The 11,434-nt window shown below is 45.7% G+C and overlaps 1 protein-coding gene across 1 annotated transcript; it reads right to left on the bottom strand.

Annotated features, from left to right (window-relative positions):
* Window positions 1-4,373: 4,373 nt before the first annotated feature.
* HTR1B (5-hydroxytryptamine receptor 1B) lies at window positions 4,374-8,782 on the bottom strand. The gene is made up of 2 exons (XM_045011051.1): window positions 7,224-8,782; window positions 4,374-5,330 (listed from the first exon to the last, which is right to left on the bottom strand). Exon 1 carries the CDS (start codon window positions 8,434-8,436, stop codon window positions 7,282-7,284), a length of 1,155 nt encoding a protein of 384 aa, XP_044866986.1. The 5' UTR covers window positions 8,437-8,782; the 3' UTR covers window positions 4,374-5,330; window positions 7,224-7,281.
* Between the last annotated feature and the right edge of the window lie 2,652 nt (window positions 8,783-11,434).

The following is an 11,434-nucleotide window of genomic DNA, read 5'->3' on the forward strand; positions in this document are numbered from 1 at the left end:
TCACTGAAAAGTACCCCTTGCTTATGTGACTGCACTCCCACTCGCTCCAAACTGTTTATTCATCACCCTCTTTCCCCTAATGCCACCTACACTAGTGAGATTGTAATTTCTGCTCGCTTCTTTATAAGTGCACTTTCCTACTTCACATTAATCTACTGAGGCTGCTCTTCAGTTGTTCTCTGTTCTATTCTGCTTCATCACACATTCCAAGCTGGTTTTTTACATTTCTGTGAAGCAACAGACACCCCTGACTTCTGTTCTCTCTATTCCAAGGCAAGCCTCTTAATCTTACATTTACTTAAAAAGAAACTTTTGAACAACTTGCCTACCAGGCCCTGATTTAGGAAAGTACTAAGTACATGCCTCACTGAAAGTGTGAGAGGGCATGTCTACACTGCAATTACATACCCGCGGTTGGCCCACGCCAGCCGATTCAGGCTCGCAGGGCTTGGGCTGCAGGGCTGTTTAATTGTGATGTAGCTGTTTGGGCTCAGGCTGAGCCAGAGCTTTGAGGCCCTTCTCCCTCACAGAGTCCTAGAGCCCAGGCTACGGCCCACGCCAGACTGTCTACACTGCAGTTAAACAGCTTCTTAGCCAAGACCCACAAGCCCAAGTCCACAGGCATGGGCCAGCTGAAGGTTTTTAATTGCAGTGTAGACATACCCCGAGTGCTCCCCTTGAAGTCAAACAGACATGAGTGAAGCACATGCTGAAGTATCTTGCTGAATTAGGAGCATACTTATAATTTCCTTCAGTCTCTGTAGAAATGATTCCTTTTTCTCAACTATTTGCTGGCCTCCTTGTCTTCTGCAACCCTGAAAATCATGAGAGTGGTGTGTTGCTTTAATTTATTTGCTGTATATTAATTAATGGCTCTAGAATCCTTCCTAGCACCATGTTTACTGCTCTGTGATTTCCTAGTTCCTCCCCACTCCATTTCTTTAACACTGGTTTTATGTTTGTTTTTCTCCTATTCCTCAGGGCCTGCAACATTTTTAGAATTGATTAAAATGTCTGCACTTGGATTAATACAGAATGTGCACCAAACATCTGCCTCATGATTCAAAAGTGTATCCTGTTGCATAGCAGCTCTAGCTGTATGTAATGATCTGAATTACATCATTTGCACTCATGTGATGGCTAGTGCCCTCCGTTTTTCACTTTCCTTCCCAAGAAACTTCCTTCCTTTTTGAAGTCACTGGATTTACTTGGATTTTCTGGACTTTCTTGTGAACACTGAATAAAAGTGCTCATTTAAAGCAAAACTGTGCCCTCATTCACCAAGGGTACATGGGGGGAAAGCACTATGCAAAGCCAGTATAAACTAAAATTTCATACAGACAATGACTTGTTTTTACTGCTCTATATTCTATACACTGAAATGTAAGTACAATATTTATATTCCTATTGATTTATTTTATAATTATATGGTAAAAATGAGGAAGTAATCAATTTTTTAGTAATAGTGTGCGGTGTTAGTTTTGTAATTGTATGTCTGAATTTGTAAGCAAGTAGTTTTAAAGTGAGATGAAACTTGAGAAGTATGCAAGACAAATCAGACTCCTGAAAGGGCTCCAGTACTCTGGAAAGGTTCAGAACCATTGCATTAAGGGAGGACAGAGGATTTGTCATTGATTTAAATATCCTGGGCCTGTGTGACGAATGGGAGAGCTAGAAATGCCTGTTAAGAGTATAGGAAAGTGGTAGCTGTGAGACTGTTAAGAGCCACTACCTTAACTATGATTATTCTTGACTATTCACAAATATGTGTCCCTTTACCTGCATGCTGATCAACCAGCAATGTTAGAACATCATTGTCACACGTACACTTTATCTCCAGACATGGGAAGCACAGAGCTCACAGATTCCTGGTATTTCAGACCTCAGTGCCCAGCTCTTCTTTTTCTTAACAACATCATATTATTATGTTCAAGCCCTGTGCAAAAATCATGATTGTATCTAATAGCAAGACATGCTGCTTTCATAAGAAAGGCTTATTACACAGTGTGCTAAGCACCTTTAGGATTTTAGCAATTTACTGACAAGAGCATGAAGGACATACTCATTAAAGACAGATGCAGAATAAGACTCCTCTACTTATGGGGAATGGTTAATTTCACCCAGTGAACATTTCTGATGCCCCATCCTCTCCTGGGGAATTAGTGACCATTCAAAAGAGTAAGAGGGAATGACCCTCTAATCTTACAGATGCCCTAAAATCTATGGGGAAATCCACAGATCTCTGGCATGTCTAAACCAAAACTTTCATGCTTCTCCCTGGACCCCATGTCCTTTAACAGCCTATTTCAATCAGGAGTCATGCTGTCAATGTGTTCTACACCTTCCCTAAGAAGGTAGATGCCAGAATGAAGTTAATGCTGGGTAGAGTGGTTGCCCCTAGGCCTCTGGCCATACCTTCCTAGCATCTATCCTGCAGAGGGGTTTCTTCCATCTTGAAATACAGGCTGTATGAGTAGTCTCTGCTGTTCTCCTTTGCATGTTTACTAGACAAGTTTGACTGATATTTCGCCTAATTTCATTCCTACTGCACTTCACTCTGTTGTGTATCTTTGGAGGTGGGAAGGGAACGGTGCTTAACTTAACCTACTGGTGAATTCCTGTGCTCCATAAATACTGCCACTTTGTACTGTACTGTGCCTTTTCATTCTGCAGATCTTCCTGTGGGAATGGTTTACTAGCTACATGTTTGAAATACATGGTCAGTGTTCAGCCAATAGTAAATCCTGTAACAAGGGGCTTTATTAAAGTGGTTTCTGTTTAATCCAAGATTCCTTGTTCTGGCCTCTAGTCATTCAGTGCAATCTCTACCTGATTGTCTTCCCAACAGTGACTATTATTAGCTGAAGCATGTTTGTGCTGGAAGGTCAAAGAAAGACTCAGCATAAACTTGCACAGATAATCCCTTGATGGATTATCTCTGCCACTATTTAGGAAAACTTTCACATCACAAACAGGGGCTAGTAGTATCTAAGGTCAGTCCTACAGTGACTGGAAATACAGGCTTAGTCTAATGATCTGAGAACAAGGAATGTTAGCGTTCTAATCCTGGCTCTGTCACTGACTTCTTTTATGCTTTATCTGATGAGTCACGTATGCTCTTTTCCTTGCTATAAAACTGATATAACACATAACTTCCCCAAAGGGACATTATAAGTATTAATTTATTTATGGATTTGATCCTCCTTTCCTTGGACACTCAAAACTCCTATCGAAAACAGCGGCAGGTTGGAGTGAACAAGATCTGGCCCACTATTTGAAAAGAGCTTTGAAAATGAAAGGTACAAAATATAGTGTAGGCTAAGTATTATTAAATGCTTTCTTCTTTGCTTTCGTCTTCACAAAAATTTCTAAAAATCAGATATAAAGAGGCATTTTAAAAGTCACTGGAGCACTTCTATCAATTAAGCCAATGTTTGAAAAAAACTTTCTTATATTTTGAAAAAACAATGCTATATTTTTCATAATTAAAAAGAACACTTTCTAAAAATTTGTGGTGGTAATTAGCCATTCCAGGTTTAAGAAAGCCTTCTAGATTTTATCAGCTTTCTACAAATGTATTTTGACCATTGGTTGTGCTTGCAACTTGTGGGCTATATTTTGTATTCTGTGTACATGTACTCACGTGCACGTGTGCACACGCGCATGCACACATGCTCCTTCTGCATTTAATGGGAGCTTTGGATGTGCAAGGATGAAGGCTCAGGTATTTGCTGTTGAATAAAATATGTAAATTAATATTGTTTAAATGCTTCTCTTGGCAAGCATATGTGGATAATAGCTGATTAAATCCCATAGATTTCTCTTGTCCTGTCTGATAGGCCTACAAACAAAGTCTAGTCTAGCATATTTCTTTTTAAAATATGAGCATTAATTACTGTGTCACTTGGGTGATTAAGGAGGTTTTGTTTATTCTTATTGCAATAAGCTGTGCTTTTAAGCAGCATGTAATATATATTACTGAAATTTATCTGTTACAGAAAATAAACATAGAAGTTATACCTAAGGACAGTGGAAGGCTCAAGATTGAAGCACTCTATTAAAAATCTGACTGCTGATTGCAGCTCGCAATTTTAGCCCTCATCAATCATTGTCTTGAATGACTCATCAAATGATCTTTACCCATGAGGACAGTATTGAGAAAGCCAAGTGAACCAGTAAATATTCTTGATAGTAACACAATTGCTACTAAATACTCTTCAGAACACAGTGAAGCTTTTTATTGTTTGTATTTCATTTTCAGTTACACATAGGAGGAACACTCAATGCACTTGTACCACAGCAGGTGGCCACAGTCTGAAACTCTAATTTTGACTGCTGGACTCAAGTAGAGTTGTCTTAAGGTCTTAGCTGAATAAAGAAAAAAATGAAATAAGATAACGAAATGAGAGTTATTTCACTGATGTCTGACATCAGTTTATCCAGGATTATGGATATTTATTTTGCAGGTGCTGTGGCTCTTTTGACAAAGCATATTGCTTCATCTCTCTATAGAGTAGAATAATAGCTATTAAGTATTTAAAATGGTCTACATTCTCCAGTGTTTGATGCAGTAAGGGTGTGCAATGGACACAAAAATACAAAACTTTAGTTACAACATCAAACAGTACTTAGTCCCAGCTGGTTAAACATAAAGCACATAGAACTTTTGTTTTCCCTTATGTTTGCGTAGAAGTGTTTAATTTATGAAGGAAATTATAATACAAGAGAGAGCAATTGATAAAGGATAAATCCCCTGAGGACACAGCCATATGTGTGATGCAGTTGAATATGTCTAGGACTCTTATTACTACAGTATTTGTATTTGCTATTGTTTTGAAATACAAATATAACATTTTGCACACTCCTGCATCTCACACGTGGTCTGCCCAAGGAGTCATTTTTGTTCCTATTTTTAAATGCTGCAGTTTTCCTCCAGTCCCTTTTTAAGTAAAGTTAACAACTCTTTCCGCTGAAAGAAAGAAATTAGAGGTGCACATAAGTACAACTATGCTAATACAGACACAAACAACTATTATGCACACCCCTACAACTTGCAAGAGAAAAGTTAAAGGCAAGCCTGCAAAATAAATAGATGTTTTACTCTCAAATTTTGTTTCCAACTCAGATGAGTTCTAAATCTTGATTTGCCGTTGCCCTCTTTTTGTAACTGATAGGTGTTTTGGAAAAGAATCTTTGCAAGAGTCGTTACATTGAAATGCAGGGCAGAACAATTTGGTGGCAGTATGTATTGATGTTTTTGCAGCATCATGAATCTGACAACTGGGGCTGGAGGGATTCAAGCAGTGTGTCTTTACAATAGCAACTTGATTCTGCAGACAAAAAGGAAAAAATTCATAGAATTATTAAAGTGTCACAATAAAGACAGTAAGTACTCTGCATAAAATGGCACTGAAAAGTATATATATTACATCATATCATGCCAAATGCACAGTTGTTCAACATGTGAAGTAAATAGAATCCTTTATGGCGCTTAATTTAGTGGGATTGTATATAGAATGTTAATGTTTATATTAAAATCATCTTACTTCAAATGATCCTGATCCTGCAACCCTTATTCAGGCAAAACTGTCTTTGAAGCCGAAGGGAATTGTGGGTGTACAAAGGCAGCATGGGACCCATAGTATGCTGAAGTTAAGGTCACTCCTAAAACAGGGCCAGATCCAAAACTAGTTGAAATAGATGGAAAAATTCATATTGGATTTCCAACTGCACAGTGAAAGCTTCTGATCTTTCTGTCTAGAGAAGTAACGACTTATCAGTCTCCTGAGAGGTGCAAATGAGAAGGCTGTACTGGCACTTACACAGTGTAGTATGGACTATCGATCTGGAAGCAACATTTATTCGCCCCAATGAATATTACATAAACTCTGGCACTTAGTTATCTAAATATTGCCCCAAAGGCTCCAAAATTCTTTGAGCAAAAACTAGAAACACTGAAACTGGCTACCTTTGCCATTTCTATTTTTTCTAAAGCAGATGTCCCATGTATTTCATGTAATTCTTGCAAAGAGGTGCGTAATCAAGGACCTGAGCTACATCAAGGTTCTTAGTATATTGCATTACAAATATTAAAGGGAGCAAGTCTCTGAAGGTGCATAATGGTACCTGACAAGGAGATTAGAAGTGGAAGGAATCTTATTGCGAATGAGAGCAAAGGGAAAACGCTTCCCATTTTAAAAGTCCTGCACGGAAAAGAGACACCAAGGCTCACTTAATACGACTCAGTGTCATTGTAATCAGATTAGCTTCTATTTGATCAGTCTACTGTTCTGAATTAACTTCTGCTTTTTTTCACCCTAGACAGATTGGCAGAATTGGATTAGAGAGCAAAGGCATCTGTTAAAAAAAATAGAGTTGTTTAACATTAATTGGGCTAAATTATTGTATTAATATGTGGAATAACAGCAAATTGGTGTGAGTCACTCCTTATGGGCCTTCGTTGGCTGCGAGTTTAAATATGTAAAATGTCAGAAACGTGTAGCGGCGATAAAATGAAAGCAGCTTGCAGGCTTTGGCACGAGCACACGTACAATTTAGTGTGATTTGTTAGATGTGATTTGACAATAGCTAAACAGAAATAAGTCACACAGCTGCGGAAAAACAAACACAATGGGGTTGCTATTCTCATACTGAATATCCCCTCCCACCCCACCCCCCCGATTCAAGTATAAGCAAGTCAGAGGTGGTTAGCCTCAACCCATCATTGTCAATTCTTCCAGGTGTCTGCTCTGTCCGAGTTCAAGCTAAGGTTTGGAGCCTTATACCGTCCATATGGCTCATTTTGTCATGTTTTAAATTAAAGAACCAAAAAGCAAGATAGCTGTAGAGAGACATTGCCAAAGGGCTTGCAGAGACAGCTGATACACAAAGTTCTCCTAGGGCATGCTGGGCGACAAACTTCTAGTTCAAGTACTGCCAAGCTGTAGATCTGTCCAAAGGAGGTGTCCAAAATCTCTCCAACTCCTAACAGTGCTCTAGGGGCTCTAGAGGGCATAATCCAGGAGACACAACCGTGATTTTTTTAGGGCATTGCTACTTAGCGGGATCAGAAGCATCAGTGTCATTACCAGGGCTAGAGGAGAAACTTTTACAGATTCGCCCCTCTGAAGGGAAGCAAAGACCTGCATGCGTGATTGAACTTCGCTCTCCCATTAGAGCAGCCTTTTAGAGAACTGATAACATTGTAAGAATAGTCAACCTACCTGTAGAATCAGACACAAAGTGTATTGAAGCAGCCCTGGAGAACAATGCATTCAACATTCAGCTTGTGCATCTAAAACGCATCAATTTATGAAAAGCTTGTTTGAAGTCTTCATTGGACATTGTATAGATTATGGGATTGATTAAAGAGTTGAGATATCCTAGCCAGGTGAAAAAGTCAAAGATGGCCATGTGGAACCAGCAAGCGTCCTTGCAAATAGGCAACACCAAGGTGATGATGAAGAAGGGTAACCAACAGACGATGAAGGCTCCTAAAATAATCCCTAGAGTCTTGGTAGCTTTCCGCTCTCTAGCAGCCGTGAGCTTTTTTTTCTCCAGAAGGGCGTCCGAGATCTTCACCTTGACCTGATTCATATAGACAGGAGATCCCGTTTCACTGGAAGCCTCTGGGGCCTTGGAGTTTATGGAGGTGACAGATGAAGATGATCCGGGGGAGTCGGTAATTAAATGAGCCCTGGTTAATCTTTTGCCTGTTTTCGTTGGCGTCTGTTTCAAGATCCGAGATCTGGCTTCCACATAGATCCTTCCGTAGAGGGCGATCAGCAGCAAGGTGGGGAAGTAGAAGGCTCCCACCGTGGAGTAAACGGTGTACAGTATGTGGTCTGTGTTCACCACACAGTCAGACACTTCTTCCGCTTTCGCTTGACGCCAAAACAGGGGCGGCATGGAGATGGAGATAGAGAAGACCCAGACCAAAGCGATCATGCCAGCTGCCCTCTTGGGAGTCCGTTTACTAGAATATTCAACGGCATCGGTGATCGCCCAGTATCTGTCCAGGGCGATGACACACAAATGGAGGATGGAGGCTGTGCAACAAGTAATATCCGAAGATAGCCATACATCGCAGACGATCTGGCCCAAAGTCCATTTCCCGGTCACAGTATACATGGTGCTAACGGGCATGACAAGGATAGACACGAGAAGGTCCGTGACGGCCAGGGAGGCTATGAGATAGTTGGCCGGAGTGTGCAATTTCCTTGTCTGATAGACGGTGGCGATTACAAAGGCATTAGAGAGCATGGTGGCGAGAGTGATCAGAGCCAGGATAATGGTGAGGACTATCTTCCAGGAGAGCGGAGTGGCCTCTTGGTAGATCCCTTCCTCTGCACTGCAATTGCGGTCGTGGTACGAGTCATTGGTCTGAAGCACCTTCAGGTTGTCGGGTGCCGGCTGGCAGGGAGTCGCTTGCTCCATCACTTTCTCAGCCAGCGCGCCAGCCGGCAAACTGACGGGCGTTGAGTTAGCAACCCAAGGCGGCAAATGGCCGGGCGGCTCCCCCCGCCAGGAAAGCGAGCGCCGGAGGAGCGGGCTGCATCTCTTCCAACTCCGCCGTCCCCGGCGCGGACTCGGGAGAGGCGCCGCTCCCCATCCCCGCCCGAGCCGGGCAATCCAGGGGGGAGTCTGCTCGCTTCCCCTGCGCCCTGGCGGGTCCTTGCCCAGTGGCGCCAGCTGAACCCGGGCACCGCGCAAGCCGCTGCATTAGCGCACGGGGCCGCAGCCAGCCTGAAACCTGCCCCCGCTTTGCAGGGGTTCAGAGCGGCTCCCCCTGCGGCGCTGGGGCCGCCCCGCTCCACGGGCAGCGGGAAGCGTCAGGTTACCCGGGCGGAGGTTTCGCTGCCTATTGCCGCCCGGGCTGGCGGGGGGAGCCCTGTGCGCCGGGCGCTGCTCCGCGGGCTCTGCCCCGCCACCGCTGCCCACTTCAGCAAGTTGCCGCGAGGGGCGGCGGCGGCAGCCGGGGGGCAAAGGCGCCGCCCCCGCCGGGGCCCCAGGTCGGCCACGCGCTCGGGGGCGGGCAGGCAGGCAGGGGCTGGGCTCCGGCAGGCAGCGACGCGGCCGGGAGTGAGAGGCGCTCAGCCTCCGCCCCTTATATACAGCCCGGCTCCGAGCCGCCGGAGCAGCGCAACTCGTGTGGTGCCGAGCGCGGGTTCCCGGCGGCTCATCACCCGCCCGGGGAGGATCCCCCCGGGTCCTAACGCCCCCTCCAGCCCCTTCCTCAGCCCCCCCGCCCCCTCCCCGGGCCGTGCATTGCTCCCCTCTCACCCCTCCCACTCCCGCTGCCCGCCCCGCGAGCGCGGGGGAGAGCGGACAGAGGAACCGGTTCGGGCCGAGCCCCAAGCCGCGCTTCGCTCGGCCGGATCTCTCGCCTACCCCCCCCCTCCTACCTGCCGCTCCTGGCCGGGAACTGTGGGCCCCGGGGTTTGGCCGAGGGGCGCTTTTCTGCGCTGGGAACAAGCTGCAAGCGAGGGGGCAGGGAGCCTGCAAAGCTGGGGATGTGAGCCCGATACCCCCGGCTGCAGCGATCCCTGAGAGCGGCCGGGAGGGCTGGTGCTTTTGGGAACGTCTGTTATCTCTTATCCGCCCCCTGCATGCTGGGGTGACAGTGCGGCCCCTCTGTATTGTAGCCCCCTTGGAGTGGGTCCTTGCGGAAGTTGCTTTTGCTGGACACTTTCCCCCCCCCCAACACACACACAGCTACTGGGCTGCTTTAACGTAGGCGGGCCAAGCCCAGCTCGCTCCCCACCCCAGAGCATTGCCCGCGGGCGTTGCAGCCCATTCACACGGTGTGTGCAACCTAGTTCCAGAACACGTATCCCGTACATCGCTAGGGAGGTTTTGCATTCAGGTATAGTCAGGATCCGGTTGGAAAAGGCAAACAAAAGCGCTCAAGCAGACAGGGTGGGAGATTAGGCTGTAGGGTGGCAGTGGGTGATTTTTATTAGCTTAATAGCTATAATCTGTTGTTTACCAGTCTTCGATTTCCGGCAAAAACAAGCCGGTGAATTGGTCTAGTTTTATCGGGTTCCTCTCGGAGTCGGAATTCTCCCCCCACCCCCATCCCCCGGAGAAACCACAGGGCTGGGGAGAGCTCTGATGGGAGCCCAGCGCTTTTATGGACTAATGTTGTGTAAATCCCCGTTTATTGTGTGGGCTTAAAGTCCTAAACAGCAAATAGCCGATCGTTAAAGCACCATCTACTCATTTAGAGAGCCCCCCCTCCAGCGTTCACACTGTATTTAATGGAGAGGATGCTTAATCAACACACACGCACGGCTGACTAAGCCTGAAGTGTGTGTGTGGTGTTAGTGCAGGCTGGACACACACTGTACAGGATTTCTAACTTCTGGGCGCTGTTGAGAAGTGTCCTTTCAGCTGTTTCAGTCATTTCCCACATGCAATCAAAGGAAAGTTTTGCAAGGAAAATAAATATGAGAGTTTTGTTGATTCGATGCTCCCGCTGGAGTCTCTCGGTAATGTATAGAAAACGGATTGGGGAAGGGAGAGGAAAGGGAATTCTCTTCCTGAAATCTCTATATGTACGTGCACGCGCGCGCACACACACACTTGATTTGTGCATGTTGTTTATGTATAAAACTTCAGAGCACTAAAAATCTCATTGAATCTTCCATACCCGGGAACCTCAGCGGGCGCCGCATTGTCGTCTGACAATTGAGACTGTCAATCTTTAGCTGGCAAGCTCTGCTCTTGTTCCCCGGGAGTGCTGAGTCCTCAAAGTCACCACCACCTCCAGCTCCAGGGAGCCTTTTGTTCAAGGGAGCAGGTCGGTGATCCTGGTGCAGCCCGCACTCTGCAGCTGCACGTTTGCTCTTGTCGCCCAGCCAGCGGCAGCCAGTAGCCAGCCGCTTGTTCTGTGCAGTGGGGCCGGTAAAATGTCAGGAGCTGAAGGGGTTAGCACCTCCCTCTTGCTGGCGAGCCTTCTCTTTTAGTGAGTGTTTTCCGGTGTGCTCACAGTGAAATGCTCCTAGAGCACAATTCTGGAAAGCAAAGAGCATTTAGAAAGTAAGCTGATATAAAGAGAGAGCCAGAATCATAGGCTACGGCGTTGGCACAGAATTATAGAGCCATTCCCTCCTGTTTATACACTCCCCCACCTGACCAGCGGTGCAGCTGTAAGTCACAACTCGGAATGTCTTGTGAGACGAGACAAGCAGACCAGACAAGACGATGTGCCCAGTCGAAGGGCGTGTTAGGGTGGCAGGCTGAGAAGAAGGGATGTGCAAATATAAACGAGGGGAGGGGAAAGCCTGTAAGAAAGCTCCCCAAATCGAAGCTCAGAGAAAAAGTTGCCCGCAGCTACCGTGACTTTGCAGGCTGCGTGTGTGCTGATAGAGCTGCTGTCCGTAGGGAACTGTCCAGGAAAGATACCTCCTGAAACAGGCTAGCGTCCGTACGG

This window comes from Mauremys mutica, chromosome 3 (assembly GCF_020497125.1).
Source record: "Mauremys mutica isolate MM-2020 ecotype Southern chromosome 3, ASM2049712v1, whole genome shotgun sequence".
Classification (NCBI taxonomy): Eukaryota; Metazoa; Chordata; order Testudines; family Geoemydidae; genus Mauremys; species Mauremys mutica.